At 44.3% G+C, this 25,338-nt stretch overlaps 1 protein-coding gene across 1 annotated transcript; it reads left to right on the top strand.

Annotated features, from left to right (window-relative positions):
* Positions 1-4,072: 4,072 nt before the first annotated feature.
* On the top strand, positions 4,073-19,487 carry LOC138600939 (active breakpoint cluster region-related protein). The gene is made up of 22 exons (XM_069672495.1): positions 4,073-4,145; positions 5,187-5,287; positions 5,756-5,860; positions 7,862-8,095; positions 10,351-10,458; positions 10,544-10,598; positions 10,669-10,721; positions 10,812-10,949; positions 11,032-11,147; positions 11,237-11,393; positions 11,487-11,603; positions 11,721-11,796; positions 13,184-13,279; positions 13,439-13,513; positions 13,635-13,732; positions 13,988-14,089; positions 16,179-16,342; positions 16,539-16,678; positions 18,001-18,135; positions 18,271-18,376; positions 18,472-18,613; positions 19,305-19,487. Exons 1-22 carry the CDS (start codon positions 4,094-4,096, stop codon positions 19,404-19,406), a joined length of 2,472 nt encoding a protein of 823 aa, XP_069528596.1. The 5' UTR covers positions 4,073-4,093; the 3' UTR covers positions 19,407-19,487.
* The last annotated feature ends 5,851 nt before the right edge of the window (positions 19,488-25,338 follow it).

The raw sequence follows: 25,338 nt of genomic DNA, 5'->3' as shown, positions 1-25,338 counted from the left end.
AATCACCCCATGAGACTTGAGATTCTGGCTGAAAACACACTGATTCATCACACTCAAACAGCACAACTCATAAGGAGAGCCGAGTGTCTAAACTAAACTAAGTTATCCAAGGGAAAAAACACTTGGGCGGAATTTCCTGTTGGCCTTTTCCCTGTTTATAGATACATGGATAGAACAATGTGGAAGCTTGTGAGTCCATGTTTTGGGACTTTAGTTGATATTTTAGAGTCGTGGACTTTGGTTTAATAAATCAGCCGTGGCACCTTGACACATTTTTAGATGACACCTAGAAAAAGTAAAACTGAAAGTATCCTGTGATTGAAGATAATAACAGGCATCTTTGTGCCGCAAACCGCTGCCTCTGCAGCTGTGCAAAGACTTCTCAGTAGTGCTTTGATATGCTAAGATGGGCGTACATGTGTGTTTGTAATCGTTTGCATTGTGCAGCTGCTGACAGAGCCAGTAAACCTCTTGCAGTAATTCATTATGATTGTAGGTCTATGTTTACAAAAGATCACCTGTCATGGAAAAACAAAAGGTGTGCACTTCTTTCAGCAGGTATTGTGTTTGTTTTATTGTCCTTAAATTGGCTTTTTAATGAATGTGGTTTGGTTCAATGAGGCCAACAGAGTATTTAAAGCGCAAGTGCTTACTTTCAATTTGACCTGTTCGACTGTTAAAGTATGGTAGTATATATGTATGATGCTGTTTCACATTTTAAGACGTATTTATACTTTTACAAAGTTGGATGTTCAGACTAAACGTGGGTGAAGTTTCAGATCTGTAGGTCAAAGTATGTCGGAGTAATCCCCAGGCTTCTAAGCTCACTCTGCAGGCTGTGAACGCCAGGTTTCACACAGTTTTTTCTACACGCTGCACTTTGTGATGTCACAAAGGCTTCGGAAAACTGGCCAATCAGAAGAAAGCGGGCTTGTAGGGGCGGGGTTTCTTAAAGGGACAGAGCTGACTGAGTCGTTTCAGGCAGAGGCTGTATGAGGGCCTGCACAGACTGGCAGTGTGAGAAACATGGGTTTTTTTAACTGTAAATGATGCTAAGCTACTCCACAGGTGTCACAGAGGGAAACATGAAGCTTTAAATTAGCATAATACCCGGCACTGAACACAACAAATTAGTTACACTCAAAGCATCTTGATCCTTCATGTGTTTATGTCTGAAAACCCTCCATTTGTTGTTAAAAAAAAAGGAAGTCTGTCAGCAAATGAAAAAGTGGGTGCCAAAAATATGAGGCAAGACTCGGTCTTGAGGAGAAACACTTCTAATTAACTGTCATGTCCTTCCTGCCCAGCAACGACTTGCATAAAGTAATTTATACATCATTTATTGGTGTTTTATTGTTCTCCAGTATCTCTTGCTAATCCAGTAAGCCTTCCCATTTTTAAAGGAGTGCTCATCACACACTGATTCTGATCAACCTCAAAGTGGCCTTCAGCTCAGCTGCTCCTCCTCCTCCTCCTTCCCCTCGAGTATCTACATCAGTTTCTGTTTCCTTTCTCTGGAAAATGAGGGAGAAACAAGACTTTGAGAGGAGGGCGAGGTGAGGAGAAATGGGTGTGTGTGAATGAGATAACCGCAGACGGAAACTCGCGGGCGGAGACACGTTCTGTCGTTGTCATGGTGATGGGGTTTATAATGGATTATAAACTGTATTCTCTTATAGAAGTATTGACTGATGTTTAAATGCGCCTCCTGCAGGAGGAGCCCTGTGATCATGGTGATGTTACCTTCAAGTGCACCCAGGAATATTGTATTTCCTAACGTGCAATGTGGAGTTCTAATGGTTTTTGTACTTTTTGTTAGTTTTTTATTGAGACATATTGACGGAAGATATGAGGGGAAAGTGTGTTTTTGAAAGTTAATTTGATATAAAACTAAGAAACAAACTTTACTTTATGAATTACAAACAAAAAAACATTAAAACAAGAAATGATCTGAAGATAAGAGTTCTGTAGAAAACACACATCATCGTCCAGGTGTGCCCCCTCCGCGGCCCTTCAGTGCCTTTTAGCTTCTTCTTTAGTTTCGGTTTACTGTCACAGCTCTGATCATGAAGCTGTTCGTACATTACCGACCCAGCACCAAACAGCAGACACACAAAATTAGCAGCTAGCTAGTGCACCAAATGCTACATTTAGCTGCTATAGAGCCAGATATTTACAACAGTGATTGGTGGAGACCAAAATTGAGCTAAAAGCAGACTGAACATTTATCAGATGGACTTAACACAACGTCAAATTAAACTTATTTTATCCTAAGTGCTGTTGCCTCAATGCTAAAAGGTTCCAGGTTCAAATCCGGACGTAGAATGAAGTGACCTGTTGAATAATGAGATGGTTTGAATCATTAGTCCCGTGTTACGATGGATTAATAAATAAGAGAGTTTAAGCCAGGTTACTCAGATGGATCATACTAAAGAGCACAAATATTCATAAAGGTTCTTAGGCCTCCGTTTAGCGTGTGAGAAACTGCTCACTGAGATTCACCAAGATAAGTTCAAGGCTGCGAAGTGAAAAACAAACTCCATATAAGGAGTTCCTGTATCTCCCAGAAAGTTACAGATAAGGCCGCATCCCTGCAGCACCCCAAGAGTGGGAGGCAGAGTAGGTGAGAGCAGGGAGGATGTTTTTACAGGGTGTTGACCCCGCCAACGACGAGGGAGCGGAAGTCTAAACCGTCGCTTCCCTCCATCAGTTTTAACCAATGATTGAAGCTTAGTTGCTAAGGCTAATTTGCATCACAGCAGTATATAAATCACAAATGCATTAGGAAAGGTTGTCCTTTTTTGTACTGAATCGTGGTTGTCCTTTCCTGAAATTTTGAACACCTGACGGTAGCAGGGCTTTGTGTCTGCATGTTCCAGGCACTCCAGCTTCCTCCCACAGTTCAAAGACACGCTCGTTAGGCTCGTTAGGCTGAATCAGTCCAGGTCAGTGCAGGGTGTGTACCCCCCGCCTCTCGCCCAATGACAGCTTGAAAACGCTGCAGCCCCCTTGCGGCCTTGAACAGGATAAGTGGCATGGATCAGTGGGTGTAGACGAGCAACTGTTTGCTAACATGTTCAAACATAAAGGAGATAATATGTCATACAGGATAGTTAATGCTACCACTCCTAAACTGACCGTTATCTTTAAATACAACGTTAATGCTCATACTTGCCTTGGTCTCAGATTTAGGCAGCTGAGACACAACTCTCCTTTCATTGCTCCTAAAAGTGTTAGCACACTTTCACTGGACCAGCTCAAGCTAAGTGTTGCTACCGCGCCTGACAAACATCTGAGGGAGTCATTGGGGCGAAGGTTCGTATCGTCAAGTCCAGACAGAGTTTATAAAGAGCAGAGAAACATAATGAAGGATAGAGACAGGCGTGAGAATGGAGGAGGCAGAAATGAAGCTGTGTTAGCTTCTGTTTCCCTGTAGGGGGCAGCGTTGGCTAAAACAAGAGGCCGTAATGAAAACTAGGAACAAGCAGTAATCAAAGACAGTTTCACCTCAGTAAACCTTCTGTTTTAAATATAAATGGTTTATATTTGAATTATTTATGGCTGCTAGTTTATTTATTTAATGCTAGGGCTGCTAATGGTTCATTTTATTGGCTTAATAAAACAACAAGGATAAATTTAGCCACAAGATTCTCATTACACACTATTGGAATTACATTAGCAGTTTTTTAGCAGCTAATTTTTGCTCGTCGAATTAATATTTCACACTGATATAAACATTTCAATATGTTGTCACTTTCCATCACAGCATTCACGTTGAACGTAATGTAGACTGTGGTCACATTACAAATAATAGATTGCTTATAAAACGAAACGACGTGTTAAACGTGTTGAAATGTTGAAATAAACACGTTTAGAGGAAGTGAAGTGCAATAGTGGGCATTGATTAAAACCAGTCTGGTGCCAGTTCTCATGGGCTTCGGGCAGGTTTCACGCAGACAGGAAGTTGTATTTTCCCCTTTTGCGCATCATTAACAGAAAGAGGAAGTTTTATTTCTGCGTCCAGCTGAGCGCGTTCACATGCTGCGTCTCCAGAGCTCACGCTGCACCGTGAGGAGGAGACCTCCGACACCTGATGGACGTCTACCAGGAGGCTGTGGAGTACCTGGAGTCACAGGATGTGCCCGGTGAGTGAAGGGGACTCTGTGTTTTCATGCGGTTTCAAATGTACATTTATAAAGCATTATATCTTGTCTTTACGGGAATCATAAGCTTCTAGAAATCAGCAACATGATCCGAACAAATTATAAAAAATAACAAAGTTATTTACACATTTTGTTTGTTCAAATGCAGCATGATGTCTTTTACAGTTACCATGTTAATACTTTTATTTTGAAAGGTCTCCATCAGTTTACACATTAAGAGGGAAGCAGGAACTTATTTGTTATTACCCACTGTACTCAATAAAGTGTCTGTCTGTCTGTCTCTGTCTATCCACCTGTCTATCCGTCTGTCTGTCTGTCTGTCTCTGTCTATCTATCTGTCTGTCTGTCTGTCTGTGTCTATCTATCTGTCTATCTGCCTGTATGTCTATCCATCTGTCTGTCCGTCTACCTGTCTGTCTGTCTCTGTCTATCCATCTGTCTGTCTGTCTGTGTCTATCTATCTGTCTATCTGTCTGTCTGTCTCTGTCTATCCGCCTGTCTGTCTGTCCATCTATCCGTCTGTCTGTCCGTCTACCTGTCTGTCTGCCTGTGTGTCTGCCTACCTGTCCGTCTGCCTGTCTGTCTGTCTGTCTGTCCGTCTGTCTATCCTTCTGTCCGTCTGTCTGTCTGTCTGCCTATCCATCTACCTGTCTGTCTGTCTGTCTGTCTATCCGTCTGTCTATCCTTCTATCCGTCTGTCTGCCTGTCTGTCTGCCTATCCATCTATCTGTCTGTCTGTCTGTCTATCCGTCTGTCTGTCCTTCCATCTGTCTTTCTATCCTTCTGTCTGTCTCTCTGTCTGTCTGCCTGTCTGTCTATCCATCTGTCTGTCTGCCCTTTTCGTCTGTCTGTCCGTCTGCCTGTCTGTCTGTCTATCTGCCTGTCCGTCTGCCTGTCTGTCTGTCCGTCTGCCCGTCTGTCCGTCTGCCCGTCTGTCCGTCTGTCCGTCTGCCTGTCTGTCTGGCTATCCTTCTGTCTGTCTGCCTGTCTGTCTGCCCGTCCGTCCTCCTCCATGTGTTGCAGTTGAAGCAGAGGTCCTGGAGGAGGACGTGTTCCAGGAGGAGGCGGTGTCCTGTCTGCTCTCTCCTCTCCACCCTGAGATCTTAGACTTCCCCGACACCCCGGTGCGTTTACGTCTCTGAAAACTTCAGGTTCACTTTGTCACTTCAGTTTGAGGTCCGATTCTCCTCTACCAGAAGGAGTGACATAAACACAACATGACAACATGACAGTTCCTGATTTAAACCGTATTTTGTTTTGTTAATATTTTTGCTTTCTCACTTCTGTGTCTGAGAAAATAATGATGAGAACTTTTAAATATCGTTTCCTCGTCTTCGGACCTCATAAAAACCCAAACGTGTCGACGGTTTATTGAATCTCTTGTTACAGAAAAATGAGCCCTTGTGTTGAAGACGTAATACAGAAGTGACCATAACACCACCACTTTTACTCAACTAAATAGGGAAATATATATGAGTTTGTGGCTCAGTCAGCCCTCGTACTATAATCAGTGTTATATTTGTGTCATTGACTGGATGATTGTCACTACGCTGACTCTGACGCTCAAGTGAATGTGTTGATGGATGATTCAGACGTTGTGCAGCCCAGAGGAAATGCTGGAGAGGAGGCGCATGGTGCTGAAAGGCATCCTGGAGAGCGAGGAGGTTTATCTCAGGGAGCTGGAGGCCCTGCTGATGGTAACACACACACACACACACACACACACACACACACATAAAAAATAAGTCTCTTATATTAGCATCCAAATAAGGAAGCTGAGATGTTAAGTAATTTTATTCCTTTATTACAAAAGGTATAAACTTCTGTGTGGCTGATTATAAATACGGTTAACTTCTAGTGCTGTTAACTTCCTCTTTGCTGTTCCCCTGTCACTACACAACGTTTTATATTAAGTAGCCTTGAGTAACATTAGTGCTATTAGTAAGAAATGCTCTCTAAAGACATATTTATATTCTGTTGTATTTGTTTTATGTGTTTGCTGTATCTGAGCAGCAGGCACGTGCATGTTTCCGGTCTGTGGTTAGCATTGTGTCATACAGAGAAACATTACATGCAGTACTGACATCCAGCGTCCTCTTTCCTCTGCTTCCTCGTGTAAGCACACATTGATTGTTCTCCATCAGAGAGGAAGTTCCCCTTTTTATGTTCACAACAATCCACTGAAAATCTAAAGCTACTGTTAGCCTAGCTTAACATAGAGCCTGTAAACAAGGGGACGCAGCTAGCCAATTAGCACGTTGTTTCTTGTTTGTTTAACCTGAACAAAAACCAGAAGTATTAAAACGACTGCTATCCATTTTATGGGGATGTGCCCGACTGTTTTAGGCTGGGACCGGTGTCTTCCTGGAGTCTCTCCTGGTTGTCTGGGAGAATTGGGGCCACATGAAAGGAAAAATAATCTGATGTTAAGAGAAGAAAGTCGTAATATTACGAGGAAAAAGTCATTATATTAAGTAAATGATTGCATAGGAGGCTAAATACAACGTCAGCCGGAGCTATATTTATTGAATACAACCGGTAGCATGGTAGCATAGCATGCACGTACCTCTCGAGAAGTCTCCTAGCCTCCTAGGTTTTGCTGCAGACTGTGTTACCGTACCATTACACAGTTTTACATGACAATACTTTAGTAAAGGTTTCACAAATATGAAATGCTTAATTTTTTGGCACAACAGAACCACGTGCTAAAGTATCAGGACTCTGAAAAGGGATCTTATTTGATAATGACTCGTGATTTAGTAATCGTCGCGCAGGCGGCCGGCTGCTCCTCTGATATTCCACTTCAAAGTAACACATCGGCTAACCACAGACCAAAATCACGACTCTTTTCTCGTAACCTCAATTTTTTTTTCTTTAACGTCGTCCTAAAACTCTGTCGCAGTCTGACAACTTGTCCCAGCTAAGAAATACTCTAGCTTGTAACTAGCTAACTCTAGCTAACTCTAGCTAACACCAATTATCCACATTGTGCTGTTTTTTGTATTCATAAAACAAAATCAACAAACATGTAAATTGGGAAGCTTTAGTGCTAACAGCGAGCACATTTTGTCTTGTATCAACAGAGTCAAGCTAGCTTTCCCCCCTGTTTCAAGTCTTAACGCTAAGCTAAGTAAAGCTAACCTAACGAACTAGCTGTAGTTTGATATAAACTGGAATAGGGTACGAAATTAAATACTTTATTTCCCAAAATAACTATGCCTAAAAGAACTAGCTTCATTAGCATCATTAGCAGGTCATTTTAAAGAGCTCTTTTATGGTCCAACATTTGGCTTGTTTTTTCTAAGCGCTTGGAGCTCGAAGTCAAATCAAATAGAGATGGTGCAGTTAGAAGCTACCTGGGCTTTTTGTGTGAATTTCTTCTTCTCTTTTTTTCTGCTATTAATAGCACACTCTGTGGTTCCTCCTTCTAACACTCTGAGACTCATCTAACCCTGAGAAAAAAACATGGCTGCAGCGAGCGATGTATCAGATAGTTTTTGTGTGAATGTGTCAAAGTTTAAACGCTGCTATGGAACATTCATGTGCAGGAAACTTGAACTGTGCACTTGATTCAGTTTGTTAACACGTTCTTTTCTCACATCACAACTTTTTTTTTTAGTTTCTTCTCGCCTGCATCAGTCGACCTCTAGCCCCTCTGCTCTTGAACCCTAATTTGACGTCCTTTTGTGTCTCTGTAGCCCATGAAGGCTCTGAGGGCCTCAGCCGGGACCTCTCAGCCGGTTCTGTCCAGTCGAGAGGTCCAGACTGTTTTCTACCAGGTGCCCGAGCTCAGAGACATGCACCAGAGCTTCTACTCGGACCTGAAGGCCCGGCTGGGCGCACGCTGCCAGACCGAACCCAGCCCGGGCGAGGAGGGAGAGACGAGCCACGCGGACTTTGAGCTGATGGTGGGGGACCTGTTCCTGAAAATAGTAAGTGAACATTAGAGAAGTGTATCAAACTAAGGAAGTGAGTCAAGCCTGAATAAACAACAAACTTAATCCCCTTCAAATTAAATCGGTCTCAATATATTGTTTTCTATTTCAGTTTTGTTTCTACTTATTTTAACAGCAGTGAAGCACAGCTGTGATAAATGACTTTAACGATGGCTCCATAGTGACACCGAAATATGCATCTGTCGTTAGTGTTATTTCTTCCACCTGTGGTTTTGACCCAGCTTAATTAAAACACACCTGCTTGCTTGTTCTCGCCCTCATTAGAGCCTATAAAACACCTGGTGTTTGAGCTAAGCTCTTGATAGAGCCCTTCATGAGTGTGTGGGAGGATGTGTGTGTGGGTTGAAGCAGAGTTTATTGTCGGGCAGAAAGTTGGTTGATACACGTGCTTGAGTTGCCATGTTTGTGCCTCTTTTAGCCTGGGGGGAAAACACCCAAGAGCCTGTGTAGCATGACTCAAATGAATCAACACATATGAACAGAAAACAACAAGTGTTCGCATTTTAATTTTCACTTTATAGTCTTTAACCTCTGCTACTGTAACCTAGCTCAACAAGTGACATGGCACCTAAAAGACGTGAAAGAAGGCGTCAGTTCTGCTCTGCTGCGCCAAAAGTAGCAGCAGAGAGAGACGGGGCTCGTCGATAAAGTGTTGTGTGTTCAGAGAGGAGGCCTAAATGTTCCAAAACAGACCACCCCAGACTCGTAGGCGCCAACAACTCATCGGAAAGAGAAGCACTTTGACTTCTATCAACCAACCACCATCTCAGTTCAGGGGATCAGACAAGTAGACGGATATTGATGACACGTTTTCACTACTTCCACTTGTTAGCCGCTGCATTGACGTCCGGCCCCTTCCTCTAACCAAAACACACATTTAACTTACCAGAAACCCACAAAGAATCCCTCATTTCGACGTGTTTAACAGCAGATCAGCTTCTTGTGTTGGTCTGACGCAGACGTTCACTGACACTTCAGTGACTGTAGTGATTGTTTTTGTCACGTCTCCTCTCGCCGGTCGTCCTCCACTCTGCTAATCAGGAACTGATCGGCTGCAGGAGCCGGATTTGTCAACAGAGCTGCTTAAAACTAAGCAAATTAAAAGTAAACTTGTAAGAAAAATGAACACTTGGACATAAATCAGCATGATAAGAACTAACTATAATGACAGAAACCATGTTTGAGAAAAATGTATTTGACGTGTATTTTGATTTTATAGTTTGACTCATGTCCCATCTGTTAACATGGAGGAGGCGGGCTTTATGACCTATACTGCAGCCAGTCAGCAGGGGGCGATAGAGAGGGTTTGGCTTCACTTCTATGCAGCTGTCCTGTTGTCCAGTTTTTTATACAGTCTATGGTAGCTTCAGCCAGCAGCCTGTTAGCTTAGCTTAACTTAAAGACTGTAAACAAGGGGAAACAGCTAGCCAATTACAAGTTGTATCTTGTTTGTTTACCCATACAAAAACCAGAAGTATTAAAACGACTGCCATTTCTTGGCTGGGACCAGTGTCTTCCTGGAGTCTCTCCTGGTTGTCTGATATGACAGAGTATTAGGGCCACATTAAAGAAAAAAATCTGTTGAAGCTGTAATATTACGAGAAAAAAGCCATCATAGTAAAAAGTCGTTTTATTAGGAGAAAAAAGTCGTAAGAGAAGAGAGTCGTACTATTACGAGAAAAAAGTTGAAAGAGAAGAAATTTACATGATTACGAGAAAAATTCATCAGAGAAGAAAGTCGTTTTATTACAAGAAGAAAGTCGCAAGAGAAGAAAGTCGTAATATTACGAGAATAAAGTCATCAGAGAAGAAAGTCATAATATTACGAGAATAAAGTCATCAGAGAAGAAAGTTGTTTTATTATGAGAAAAAAGTTGAAAGAGAAGAAATTTGTATCATTACGAGAAAAATTAATCAGAGAAGAAAGTCGTAATATTACGAGAAAAAAGTCACAAGAGAAGAAAGTCGTAATATTACGAGAAAAAAGTCGCAAGAGAAGAGAGTCGTAATATTACGAGAATAAAGTCATAAGACAAGCAAGTCGTATCATGATGAGGAAAACGTTATTATATGAAGTAAAAGATTGCAGGAGGCTAAAGTTTGACTCATGTCTCATCTGATAACATGGAGGAGGCGGGCTTTCAGGGTTCTGTCATGTCATCCATCTTTTTATACGATCGTCCCCCCTGCTCCCTCCCTCCCTTTAACTGTCCATTACTTCGTCTTCGCAGGTGAACCAGATCGGCCTGTACGGCGGTTTCATTGAAAACTACGAAGAAGCTGTCGAAGTCGTTCGAAAGTGCACCGACTCGGACCCTCGCTTCCGAACTCTGGCGCAGGTACTCCAGACGTTACAGACTCCTCCTGCACACAAGCTGCGTTCATAGTCATCCTCCCTATTCACTGTATCTCCCGCTTTTCCAGAGCATGATGTCCAACAACGGCTCGGACAAAGCTCGGACCAAATACACATTAGAAGGTATGACACGCTCTAAATCAGCATGTTTGTGTTTTTAACTCTCTGGCTGACTTTTGTCTTTGTTTTGCAGCTCTGCTTTACACACCGTTAAACAGAGTGACCAAGACGACACTAGTGCTGCGTGTGAGAGAATTCATCAACCCCTGCTGCTCTCATCATACTCCACATTTCCTCCCTTACGTGGTATTTTCTAACATGTCTGTGATCTTTCAGGACCTCCTGAAGACGACGCCAGTGGAGCACAGAGATTACTCATCCTTACAGGAAGCTCTGAGGTTGTCTCGCAGCTTCCTGTCTGGTGTCAACGAGAGTTCACAGAACAAACGGGAGGTCACGCTCAGTCACGGCATGGTGAGCCCCAAAATGTACGAAACCTGCCCAAGATGCACGTAGAAAAGTGTTAAATATGTTTCCTGTGTGTGTGTTGCTCTAGAGACGTCAGCTGATGCGTGACAGCTTCGTGGTGGACGCGAGCGAACGCAGCCTGCGTCACCTCTTCCTCTACACCGACCTCCTGCTGTGCGCCAAACTCAAACACGCGAGCAGAGGGTGAGCGCAGCGAAAGAAAGCACACGGGGGGCTTGTGGGAAATGTGGTCGGCATATTTAAAGACACATTTGTTTGTGTGTGTGTTCCAGGAAGCAGGAGCAGTACAGGTTCTGCTGGTTTCTGCCGCTCGCTGGGCTCAAGCTGCGCTGGGCCTCGGAACAGGAGCGTTCGACAGACACGCACCTTCGCTTGCACAGCATACGGACAAAGATGTACCAGCTACGGCAGCAGCTGCGGCAGCACGCAGTATGTTTGTGTGAAACATGACGCACAAATACAGAGAAGGAGAGTGTGAGAAGCGTATGTTTTAACAGATAAAAGTGTGTGTGTGTGAATCAGGGCTCCAGGGTTGCAGCTCTGTCAGCTCGCAGCAGGAAGAAGATGGAGCAGATGGAGCTGCTGCTGCTCACACACTCCCCTGTTTACAGACTGGAGCTGCACAGCCCCAGTGGCAAGGTGCACACACACACACACACACACACACACACACACACCCTGATACTGTCAGTACAGTTCCAGCTTTGACCACTAATTTACTAGAATAATAACCGACCTCTTTTGATTTCACTGCAGAGTCACACTCTCCTCTTCTCGTCTCTGAGCGAACTAGAAGAGTGGAGGGAAGCCGTCCACAAGCTCACCACAGACAGTAAGTCAGCAGCACAGAGTGACACATGTGAGAGACACAAGAGACTCATGCAATGAAAGGAAGCACAGAGGCTTCACCACCGCACGGCTGTTTGAGAAGGTTAAAGCAGGTATAAAGACGCTCAGCAGCTGTGCCTCAACATGCAGCGCAGAAACAAACTGCTTACAGACACGTTTTAATTCATATAAGAAGTGCGGAAAGTTCTAGTAAAAATTCTTTCTAAAGGCTGAAACGAAAACGCCTTCAGGGCCTCTGTTCTTTGCACTGGCAGCGTCCACAACCTCAGTTTCAGAGCGCTTCTCACCACCGCTTACCGTTGCCAGGTTACGGAAGTTGACTCACAGTTGACAAAAGTCGACGTCAGAAGTCCCGCCCCTTCTCGATTTTGAATCTAGTTCTGCTTTAACCTTCTATTCTTGCTTGTGAAACACGTTTTAGGTAAAGGATGACATTAGGGTTTAAACCATGATTGAATGACTGTAACCATCCATCATCTATACCGCTGATCCTGTTCAGGGTCGCGGGCGGGCTGGAGCCTATCCCAGCTGTCATTGGGCGAGAGGCGGGGTGACACATAGAGACAGACAACCTTTCATGCTCACACCTACGGGCAATTTTAGAGTCACCTATGACCCCAACACGCGTGTCTTTGCACTGTGGGAGGAAGGCGGAGTACACAGAGGGAGAGACGGGGAGAAAACCCCTCACAGAACTTTAGCTGTGTCCCAATTCACGGGCTGCAGCCTTCAAAGGACGCGGTCTACAGAGGATGCTCCATTCGTACGCCACTCCTGACGCCTAGCAACAGGCAGCTACCGGCCTAACTAGCTGGCATAAGTAGCGTCACTTTACCTGTTATTTTAAAGAATTTGTTTCAAGCTATTCGCTCAACAACGTTTACATTTTAAAGTGTAGTAAGAGACCGCCATCTTGTTTGAATTGGCGCGCAATGAATCTCGGGATATTTTGGGCGGACGCTTTTGTCGGCCGCATCTGAACGAGCCTTCAAATATGTCGTTTGAAGGATGCAGCCCCTGGATGCAGCTTTTGTCTGAACTGGGACTTAAAACAGGAACCTTCTAGCTGTGCGGCAACAGCGCTAACCACCATGACTGAAACCAGTCCGTACACATTTCACGTTTGGCACAGATCAGCAGTTTTACAGCGTGATGTCGAGCTTTAAGAAACTCATCAAAGGGAGGAATATCAACAACTATTTCCAGACTTTGTGTTGACCAAATGATTTGTGAATAACTCAGGAAGAAATCAACGCTCTAGAATATTTAACAAGCCTCTTTAAAACATGACTTGAATCTAAAGTGCCATTCTTTCTCTATTGTTGTTCTGTGACCTGATTGGTTCCTATATTTGCTCTGTTGTTCATCAGACATTGAAACCGTCCCCCCGGACCTGCTCACCCTCACCAGCGCATGTGTGAAACTGAGAATGACCCAGCACCCACCGCTGCACAGCGCGATCGCGGGTACAACCACCAACGCCTGCCTGCCTCTGTCCTCCTTTCCTCACTGCAGAGGTCACATGACTCTGTGGCCTTAAACCTTTTCAGCACTGTTCATGCTCCTCTGCTCGGTTTGTTCAGGACGATCACACCACCTTCTCTTGTCTCTCTGTCTCTCCCCAGTGGAGGACGGGAAGTGTTTGTGCGGGACTCTGAGCGTGGCGATCCACTCCGCCAGCGGCCTGCAGACACCAGCATGTGTGTTCAATATTTGACACGAACCGTTTACTTTAAAGAAATGAGCCTCTGACTGAGGAGGAAAGTTCGGTTCCTCTCTCTGGTCATCGGGTCACTAACAGTTGTTCTCTTTCTCTTTCAGGTATGTACGTGTGTGTGGAAGTGGACGGCTATGAGTTTTACGACAAACAGGCGCACACACACTCGTCAGTCCACAGCCTGAACCCGCACTGGGACCAGGTTCGAGTACATCTTTAAACTCAATCTGATGTGAAAGGCAGATGATTTATCCGGCTGCTGGAGGACTTCTTCATGTCTAGACAGCATCCGCTTCGCAGCTCTGTGTCCGTGCTTTAAACATGATCAGCGGCAGTAAAGTCTCCGCTTAATCCGACTGGCAGCCGAGATCAAAGGGCTGAAAAATACGACCTGTTTGTATCTTTAGGACACAGCCGCCATTGTCCGCGTTAACGCCGCCGTCTCTCTGTCCGACAGGAGCTGTCGTTCCAGGTGGACGGGGCGCGGGAGCTGAGGGTGCTGTGTGTGAGCCAGGCTGACGGAGAGGATGATACCGTCCTGGGACACGCTGCTGTTCAGGTATAAAGACACAGGGCTGAGCTCCAGCGCCAGCTGTATCACGGTGAAAAACTGGCTTTGAATGAGTGACGAGAGGAGCACTCTGTCCAGTCTCATGAAGGCAAATCACTTTATATGTCTGGATACAAGACTGATGCTCAGATGTAATATATAAGGCTGAGACTGAATTAAAATCATGAACTTGGTCGTTCTGTGACGTTTAAGAACGATCCGATTCTTTTGAACGGCTCTTTGGTTCGAACAGCAGGAACGTAGTTGTAGGCTGGAGCTGTTCCCGACCTCGATCCACTCCCCTTCATACCGAATGACCACAAGCAGCTTTTTATAACAGCAGCTCTGCTATACGAGGTACAACATCTTGCGGACGGTGAGCAACGTTAAAACCCTCCGCCAAGTCTGTGTTTTTTTTGCTGATCATAAAGAACGATGAACCGTTCTTTTGATCCGGCTCCCTTCAAAGAGCCGTGACTCCCAACACTAGAACATGGCAACTTTTGATCATGAACAGTTGTTAGAAAAAACTCAGAGTGAAGAAATGTTTCTGGTTTCTATTTGTGACTTAAATTGTAATCTCGAAGATCTCAGTTTCGTTCTCTTTGGCGGCACCTGTGGCGATAAACGGTTATTACAGGAGCACACTTCCCAGATATCCAGACAGTGCTGCATGTGTGACGTCCACGGTCGGCTCCGGTTGTAACTCTTGATTTTCCTGGCTGACGGTCGCTTTCCTTTTCAGACTGTTTGCTTCATCTGAGCGTCGAGTTTGTTTCTTTTTCTTTGGATTTTCACTTCTTGTTGAAGTTGTATCTGTAGTCATCCATCTTTTCTTTGTTTGTTCAGCCATAGTAGATTACTGTTTACTCTCAACACTTGCAGAGAGCGGAAAAGCAGCTGCTTAGCTCCGCCTACCCTCTCTGACAGACCAACCACTGCTGGCTGATGGAAAACGCGTCACTAACTGGGCGCCGCCACAGACACCCAGTCCATAATACTCACTTACCTCGCTTTTGTCCACTAAAAAATATTTTGTATCAAAGATTGCTGAAAAGAAAAAGTGCAGTGTGAAGGGAGTCGCCCGTAGTGACAAACCCACAGCCCTCATTGATTTGGTTTTATGCTCCACAAGTTCTCTAAACGCTCTGATCAGTGTTTCCTGTCGCAGCTCTAAATAACTGACTGCGTGCTACATCTTAGGCGCCAGAAAACCGCAGGTAATAATAATAACAACCCACTGTTGCTTTTCATGAGTTCAAACAAAACAAGTGAACACAAGCACAAAGAAAGAACGCAAAGTGAGCCGGGTAACGGTTGTTACTGACTGTAGAGGAAGGTTTTGAGACGGTTGTTGTGTTGCGGATCTCAATTGGAAGAAAGTTCCAGAGTCCCTCCCCAAAAAGTCAGCGGGCGCAGGTTGGCGGAATGGTGAGCGGGCCCGTGTCTGAGCACCAGGGTTTAGGGAAAGGTGCTGCAGGGCCAGGGCATGGAGGGGTTTGTCGTTGAGAAGGAGGATTTTATAGGAGATGCGGGACCTGACCGGGCGCCAGTGAAGGTGGATGAGAGTTCGCAGCACAGTCCTGCACATACTGTCCAGGGATTTGCTGGGTGTCCCAGACAGGACTCCATCGCGGTAGTCCACACGGGAGGTAATGAAGGCACGTGTGAGGGTGTCTGCCACGGAGTCAGGGAGCGATGATCGGAGTCTGGACGTGTTTTTAGGTGGTAGAATGCAGATTTTGTGACTTGAATGAGTGGGAGGAGTCCAGGATGACCCCCAAGTTGCGGATCTCTGGGGATGGGCGGCTAAAGAGAGTTCCTTTTAGGAGTTGGTGGAGACCAAAGAGGGAGAAAATAACGGACTGACATTTTTCAGTGGGACAGAAACATGACTTCTGTAACTGCTTGATTGTCTTAAAAATGTATGAGCGTTTAATGATTCTTTGGTGAAACAGGACAGGTATTGTACAGAGAGTCCTGACAGCTGGGCTGCTGTGTGTATTTTTAGGACTAAGATCCTTGTACTAGTTTCACATTCACACCTTATGACACAAATCTTCTCTGCTGTTGTGTTTGTTTTCTTTCTGTCCGTCAGTTGGACTCCAAAACCCTGACCAAACGATGGAGGAGACAGACGTTAACCGTCGGCCAGCTGGAGGTGACCCTCTCCCTGAAGTACAGCCCCCACCCGCTCGAACCGCCCAGCTCTACAGCTCAAACACATCCCGTCTTCTGTGTCCCCATTGAAACAGTGACTCAGTAAGTCCCTGCTGGTCTCTGTGAAGTGTTTTCATCGGCCCAGTCTGGGCTCACCAAGAAGCCTGGGCGTGAAACTCAGTTTTATTTCCCCTGTGGAAAGTGAGCTAACGATTAGCAGAAGTGATGTCAGAGTGAAAACTGAAATGAGATCTGATCTGGAGTTTTTTTTGTTTGAGCGCTTTCGTTTCTTTGTCAGACAGGAGGGAGTTCTGGTCCCTCATGTGGTGCGCTGCTGCGTGGAGGAGTTGGAGAGGAGGGGCATGGACGAGGTGGGAATCTACAGGATCTCAGGGACCACCAGTGACATCAGCACGCTCAAGGCTGCGTTCAACGGCAGTAAGAAAACACAACATCCGACCCACTGTAGGGGTTTAACTGAACACATGCTGCATCATTAAATATCTGCAGTGTGTAAAATCACCTCATGTTCACTTCCTCATATGAAGAAAAGCTGGTACTTAGAGCTGATTGCTAACATCAGCATGCTAACATGATCCTAACGATGAAGCTAGCATGTTGATACTTAGCAGGTAGCGTGTTAGCATGCAAAACTGTCATTAGGCTGATGAGAATGTAATTAGCTTTGCAGGTATTAAGTCACAAACAAAGCTTATGCTAACTTTAGTTCATGCTAACTCCGATTGAAAATGACCTCGTACCCTTTCGGTCGGTACACTCGGTACAACACATACGTACGGGGATTGCGTCCTCACGAGACCAATGAGATGGTCGTGGCTAAGGGAAGTCCCGCCTTCCCCTGGGACTACAAAAGACCCTGCGCAGTCTCTGCTCATCTATCTTTTTAGATTCCCATAAGACCCTTCATAGTGATTTAGCTCCCTGCCCAGGGCGTCACTACCAAGGTTCTTTACATAGCGCTTGTTTAGCTCGCTAACTAGCTGCTTGCCGCTTTTAGCCCACCTAACGTACACATGTTTAGTAAGCCAACTAGCTGCTTGCCGCTTTTAGCCCACCTAAAGTACACTTGTTTAGCAAGCTAACTAGCTGCTTGCCACTTTTAGCCCAGCTAATGTACACTTGTTTAGCAAGCTAACTAGCTGCTTGCCACTTTTAGCCCACCTAACGTACACATGTTTAGTAAGCCAACTAGCTGCTTGCCGCTTTTAGCCCACCTAAAGTACACTTGTTTAGCAAGCTAACTAGCTGCTTGCCACTTTTAGCCCAGCTAATGTACACCTGTTAAGCAAGCTAACGAGTTGTTTAGCGAACTAACTGGTAAAGTGGAACGGCACCTGACGAAAAGAAAAGCTGCTCCAGCAGGTCTAGCAAAAGTGGGTGAAGGTGTAATATCGTCCGTGCAGCAGTGACTGCCCTTCGGAGACGGATACCCACGACGCCTGCCCGGTGTTGTCATGTTGCATGATGAAGCTGCACTTGCTAACATAGAGACCTGTGCGTATTGTCGCCGGCTCCGAAGGTCGACCCTGGACACACGTGCGGCTTTTCTGTCGAGGGTGCTTGGAAGCTCAGCCGTGCACAAAGATCCCCTGCTGTCTGAAACCGCAGAGTCCTCCGTGTTTGAACCCATTTGAACAAACAGTTGTGTCTTGTTTTAACAAAGGAAGTGTGTATGCCAAAAGAAGAATCAGTGGCACTGATCATTATCATCATGTGTATCGTCGCGTGTCCCTGCTCAGGTCTGCGTGAAGCTGTAACCAGGCTGAGAAGTTCAGACGTGAACGCTGTTTCTGGAGTCCTCAAACTTTACTTCAGAGAGCTGCCTGAGCCTCTCGTACCCACCGAGCTGTTTCAGAGCCTGGCCACAGCGCTGGGTAAGTAAAAACATACTCCTCCTAATATTCAGAAGCCTTTTGCTGCAATTCAATTATGTGTTACCTAATAATGTAACCCCCTTTCAGCCAGGAGAGGTAAACTCTACATGTACGTGTGTTTTCTGTCTCCTGTAGACATCCAGGACATGAACTCTCGGCTCGCCTCCATGCTGTCGCTGCTGCAGTCCTGTCCTGACTCCAACCGGCACACCTTCCTGTACCTGCTGCACCACCTGCAACGGTCTGACAACAAATCTCTGAATGTAATCATCTTTATACCACGTTTCTAATTCCACTGAACTTTGTTTACATTTCTTTTTGTATCATCGTCTCCAGAGTGTCTGAGAAGCAAGACGTGAACAAGATGTCTCTGATGAACTTGGCCACAGTGTTCGGCCCGAGCCTCTTACGCCCCCCTGTGGTAGGACTCGGGCATGGCGGCCCCACGGTGGATATCTCTCAGGAGGTGGTGGTGCAGGTGGGACTGAAGCAGCGAAAACTGTTTAAAACTAAAAGAAAATAAGTTTATTAACAGTCTGATACTTTATTTCACAAACTTTTTTCTGTCTTTAAGAAAAATTGACCAGTTTTATTGATGGTAACAATTAATAAAAACACAATATGATGTCTTTTAAAATTATTTGCAGTTGTTTCATATTTTATCTTTTAACCTAAATGTTTATTTCACTAAATGAGGCTTTTAAAGCCGTCTCAGCTCAGGCAAGGTTTATAAATATAGATGGGAAACACGTTTTTTAGTGTTTTTTTTAGACAAAAAGTCGTCAAAATTAAATATTTTAAATTAAAAATGTCGACCACATGTTTATTTCCAATAATGGTACACTCCCACATGTTGCTCAAACCCATAAACTCCCTGAAATAAATACAGAAGACCTGACCACAGCTCTGTGAAGGAAACTAAAGCCCTCAAATTATAAATTAAATTCCAATTTTGCAAAAAAAATTCAAAAAAAAAATCAAAAAAATGTTTAATTATTATATTTATATTTTTTAAATTTGGCCTAAAATAGATGTAATTGAACTGGTTATAAAAACGTATAAAATGTAAAATAATTGACTTTACTTTTAAACGAGGGGCATCACAGTGTGAAATGTAAACATGGTAAATGTTTCTGACGTTGTGTTCATGTTGCCTCTTTGTGTTTCAGGTCCAAGTAGTTTTCTTCTACCTGCAGTGCAACAACCTCCCTGAAGCGCAGACCTCTCTGCCACATGACACAGACGCTGAGGATGAGACCACCCACGTGTGAGACCACCACCAGCGTCCCACAGTGTGCAACGAAATATCCGGGTCGGGACTGAAGATAATAAACATATTTATTGATTATAATGTCGACTTTTTTGTCCCTATTTGCAAAATGTATTTTTGAATTTTGATTAAATGTAGTTCAACATGTGACACATTTATGTAAGCATTATATTTAATTACACTTATTGTTGAACAAGCTCATTACACACGCATGAGCTGCACTGAATCTCAAGTCAGGTTTAGTCGCTGTTAAAAAGACTTTTCTTTTCAAAATAAAAGCGGGAAACAGCCTCACCATGAGGTCATTTTTGGGGGCTGTTTTGTAGCTTAAAATAATTTGCAACAACAAGGGAGAACATTTTTAAACGTCCTTTTGTTGTCACATTTTTTTGGACTTCTTTGTCCCTGTCAGCTTGAGAAAACGAGGTTCAAGGTTTGTTCAGGACGTGGACAAAGCCCTGCAGAATACATATCTCCTACACATTAAGCACATTATTATTTATAACACAAGTAAAGTTACATTTAGACATTAGCACGCTTGTTTAACAGACTTATTTCTTAAACAGATCTACCTAGGACTCCCAGAGAAGCTGTATTTATATTTTAGTGCACTGTCCTAAAGAAATAACGAACATTTAATTAAAAATTGTCCCTTTCCCGACCTTTTTTTAAGACCTGTCCTCAAGAAAGTAGAAAAAACGGTGATTTAGAGGATACAAGTGTATAAAAAAAAAATTACAATATACAGACAGATCGACAGGGTGGCACAGAGAGGAAAAAATCAGGGGTGCAGATGTTGTAAGAAGAAAAAGGTCGGGGGTCGCCTCCCCGAGCCTGAAATCCAATCGGTCACGGTTCAAATCCAACTAGACGGAGTTCACCACAAGTGTACGCCCCATAAAACCCCCTCACACACACACACGGCCCGTGTTCGACCCGTCCACGCCACACATGGGAGTCTCTTTTCAATCACACCACCTGTACAGCTCGAGCTAGTGTTACCCCCCCTAAAAACCACCCCCCACCTCTCTCTTTTGATCGCTAATCCCGGACCCTGACTCCGGCTCTGCAGTGCTAATAGACTGAGAGCTGTGTGCGGACGACATAACAACATCCAGAACAAGTCCCAAACTGAAAAAGAACCGGCGGAGCGCCCTGCTGCCCCCTGCGCCATAAATCACCTGTCCCCTCTAACGCGGTGGCTGCCAAAATAAAAGCCCCAGCCTGACGACTACAAAGACAGAATGAGGTTCAGACTACAAAGCGGAGGAAGGCCCGAGACGGCCCAGACGCCCGGGCCAAAGAGCGGAGCAGACGACGGGTCGACACCTGGGGCTGCTGGGAACTTCTTTAACAGGAGACGTCAGACGCGGGACGTGCGACAGCACTTCATATAATCTGACCTGAGTTCTCACCAGCTGTGTTGTCTTCAAAGATCACAGCGGAAAGTTATCTCGGAGGAAATTCCTCGCTGCAAATATTGTGTTTGCGTCTTCTGCGTAGGCGAGGCACGTTTACTTATATACACAAAGGCAACTTAATGTGCTTTACACAAATAAAGAGACACAAGGTGAGGTAAAAACAACATGCTGAGTAAATCAAACTATACTAAAAGAGAATAAGAGCCTTTAAAAATAAATAGAAATGATTAAAAGAGGACATGGTGCTCCACAATTACATAACACTTACTCTCAGTGAAAGCATATAAAGTGGAAGTTGTGGGGTTCATTCAAAGGCACGTAAAAACAAATGTTTTTAAAGGGTCAGTTCGTCGATTTTCAGCCTCAGTCTTATCGTGCTGTTATGGGGAGCTAAAATGTACGCTCTGAGCCTTTGGAGGACGCTATGCGCTTCGTCAATGGGCCCTGGAAAAACCTCCGCCAGATGACGCATTTTACGTCAGGGAGCTCGCTGAACGACACGTCCTCAATCTCGGACGCCCAGCTTCGATGTCATGTCTCGTTCAGAATCGTCAGGTTTGAAATGTAGACCTGAATATCTTTTAGACAATCCACCGGTATATCCTCAACATATTTTGGATTCTGTCCCGCTCTGAGCCGTCGCCTGCAGCGAAAACGGTAGTATTTCACTCCAGCGTCTCTCGCTGGGTTGACTGTATCGCACCAGAAGGGGGCGGAGATCAGCGTGTCAGCGCAAGTTTGGCGATAATTACCCGGGTCCACTGCAGAGTCATTCGATGTGGATCTGAATGAAGATTGTAACCTTTCCCACTTAACAAAAAAGCTGAGTGTTAGCGGGTTTTTTTGACCAGTGGGAAAGCAGCTTGAGCTACTGTCCTACTCATAACCAGTTAGCATGAGTTAGCATCCTCAACTGAATGCACCTTTTATAAAAGCAAACACCACAAATATATGTACTTCTTTTTAACATATTGGGGATAAATCTCCTTTGAAATTTCACGCGTTATTTAACTGTTTGTCCTTTTTTGTGTGATGAAGAGAGACAGACTAAGAGTAATATGTGACGCACTGAGCACCAGGACAGGAAGTGGTTCTCACTCCATTACTTTCTGCAATCATCAGTGAAAACTTTAACACAGCGAGTACTGCTGGTGTGCACATGTTTCTAGAGTAGAATAAATATGTGTGTGTGTGTGTGTGTGTGTGTGTGTGTGTGTCGTGGTGTTGCTGCCCGGAGCTGTGCCATGCTTGATTAGTCCTAATCTAGCTGGGAGTCGGGTTGCTGTGTCGGCGGCGTGTCTGTATGGAAGGCATGCAGGCCGAGGATCACAGGGATTGACCCTCTGCCTCTCAGGTTAACAGAAGCTCTGTGTGTGTGTGTGTGTGTGTGTGTCCTGGAACCTGCTGAACTTGGACTTGTCTTGGGTGTGAAACAAAAACTCAGAGTGTGTGAGGAAGAGATGTACAAGCTTACATTTGGGAGTACAGTGAAATTTGAAGTGTGTGTGTGAGAGAGAGACAGGAAATCAACGGGTAAAAATAAGCGTGTGTGTTGGAGGGGTCTCGTTGAACTCTGGCTCTGGCTGGACTCACCTCTCGTAAAGCGTACCCTCCGCAGGTTGTAAACATAATACCACACACTCACAAACACACACCGCTGCCTCCAAAACCAGAGAAGAAGAAGAGTATTCCCATGTTCCCCTCAAACAGTAGAAAAGTGTGTGTGTTGTCGGTTTTAAGTGAACAAAGCCGCAGATGACGCCCCCCTCCTCCTCGCCGCAGACGAGCTGTGGGCTTAAGTTGTCCGTTAGAGTCTGTGTAAGTCTGTGTAAGTGTGTGTGTTAGGGGAGTTTCAGGATCAAACCCTCATGTCGACAGAGGCTGCACCCAGGAGACGACCACTGACAGGTGCTTCCTGCAGCTACGCAGCAGGTGCTTCACACACACACACACACACACACACACACACACACGGGCTCCGGGATACTTTGCCTCCAAGACATGATTGTGCACGTACTGATACACACACATTGTCTGTCCCTACCCCCTCATTCTCTCTGAAATACAACATATATGTGAGGATGCTAGCTGTAGCCCCGCACTCTGCTGTACATGCTAACTATTTTAGCTGCTATGCTACCGCTTCTCTTATGTAGTTAGTTGATATTCTTGTGTAAAAATATCTAATAAAACGAGTCATGAGTCTGTCTGTGTTCGACTTGTTGAACCTTTAGCTGTTTGTGTCACGGCCATTTCAGGTTTGCTAACATTATGTTTTCTTAACCTAAAATAAATGCTAATGCTAACCTTAGCATACCTTCCTAAAAGGGCTACTTGTTGATATAGTTCCAGGTACTAAGTTCATATACTTATTTGTTGACATGAAATCCGTGGTGACTGGCTAGTTGTTGTTGTTGTAGCGGCTAAACTAGCATGTCGCGAGACTACACACAGGCTCGTCTGTGCCAATTCGATGCGCAGAGGATGTTGGCTGTAGCCCCGCACTCTGCTGTACATGCTAACTATTTTAGCCGCTATGTTACCGCTTCCCTTATGAATTTAGTTGATATTCTTGTATAAAAATATCTAATAAAACAAGTCATGAGTCTGTTTGTGTTCGACCACTGCCACTTCAGGTTTGCTAACATTATGTTTTTTTACCCTAAAAAAATGCTAATGCTAACCTTAGCATACTTTCCTGAAAACACTACTACTTCTCATCCACAAGTTGAATTACAAGCTTTTTGTTGCTAGTATAAAACCTTAAACCTGCTTCAACTCCTTTTTTTTGCGAAGCTGAGTCGAGCTGGAAACACGACACTGATTTATTACCTTTATAGGCTGTTAGCAATCTGTTTTATTCAAACAGCTAGCCGCTAAGGAGCTACCTCATTATTCATTGGGAAAGATGCTTCCAGCCAGCCAGCTAGTAGAAGTCCAATATACTCTATACACTTTTTTTTCTCCCCTTTTTGGTCTCCACCAACTCCTGTGGCTAAATGCTCTTGTGTTTATTAGCTAGTCGCTACATTTGTCTGTCAGTTGCTTTGGGCTAGACAGGAAGCGTACAGCGGGTCAATCAAAGCTCCACCCTTAAGCGAGGAAACCAAAACAATGAGCTGAAAGATGCTTCAACTTCTTTACGGTCTGTGTCCTGCTCACATAATTATTCAATTAACTTTAAATGTGTTTACAGGTCTAACTTAGCGAGTTAGCAAGTAGGCTAAGCGCCCAGTATACACCAGCATATTAGAAGGATTCTTTTTACTTGCAATACTTTTTAAAGCTGATTGTGGACCTATAAAAAAAGAAATAGTTTACATTCACAACCCCGAATTAACTGAATCTTTTACTATAGTTTCCAGACTGAAACACAAAGGTTTGTTTAAGGCGTCTTAAGAGTCTGAATGTCTTTATAAGCGTGCAGAAGGATGTTCAGTCCTGAGCGCTCGTCAGTCAGCAAGTCTATTTTCCTCTTTATTTTCAATCACAGACCCCAACAGCCAATCACTGACAGAGCTGATACCAAAACAACATGGCCGCTCGACAAATAGGAGCGCTGCCATCTGTCCTCATAAACCACCCCAACACTTCCCGCACCATTTCCCCTGAGCTATGACGCCACATCTCCCAAATGGAAACAGAAGTCATGACGTTATGTCGGACTGATGCTTTTTAGATCCATATCTGGCTCCGGACGGTCCATCCGAGGATTCCTGTGCGGTTAGAAAATGAGGCTGAGGTTAGTTTGGTCTCTGAGCCAGCTGTCCAATGAGGGAGCAGATTGTAGATAGTGTCAGTTTCCCCAAATAATGTGCAGCGTGAACGCAAGGTGTGTGTGAGTGACCTTGAGCTTGTTTGACTTTTTTCCCAGCTAATGAAGATAAATGTGAAGAGGGCGAACGTCTGTTAGAGAATAATTTGAGTCTGAAGAACAGCAAAGAAATGAAAGAAAACTTGTCCCTGAAAGATTCAGTGTTTTCACTCATTACATAACTCAAATTTGGGATGCTAAACCGTCAACTACATTAACGCTCTGTGCATTTTTTCCCAGTTTAAATTCAAGTTTAGGGGCTCCAGTTTAGCTTAGCGGTTAAAGCGCGCACCCCATGTTCAACCCCGACCCTCTGCCCTTTGCTGCATGTCAACCCCACGCTCTCTTCAAACATTTACGACTCTGTCCACAGTCCTATCAAGAAGGCAAAAGGGCCAAAAACACATATATTTAATTAAATTTAAAACGTAATTTTATTTTGTTAATTTAAAAATTAAAAATATAGATATTGAAGTTAAAAAAAATCATAGCTTCCTTGTTTTTATTGAAAAAACAGGTTTTGGTTACAGTTTCTGTTTAGCAACTGTGAGTAATAATTTTAACAAATCGGCACATTCTGTATTTTACAACATTAATTTTCTTTTTACTTTCTCCCTTGTTTGTGTTTGTGTGTTTGTGTGTGTGGGTGTGTATGGAAGAGGATTAGGGCCACTGGAAAAAAAAAATTAAGGTCCAAT

Source organism: Semicossyphus pulcher, unplaced genomic scaffold (assembly GCF_022749685.1).
Source record: "Semicossyphus pulcher isolate SPU_LCO1_2020_fin unplaced genomic scaffold, fSemPul1.0.p SCAF_21, whole genome shotgun sequence".
NCBI classification, from domain to species: domain Eukaryota; kingdom Metazoa; phylum Chordata; class Actinopteri; order Labriformes; family Labridae; genus Semicossyphus; species Semicossyphus pulcher.
The sequence above is the reverse complement of the archived record's forward strand: the minus strand, read 5'-3'. Positions and strand labels throughout refer to the sequence as shown.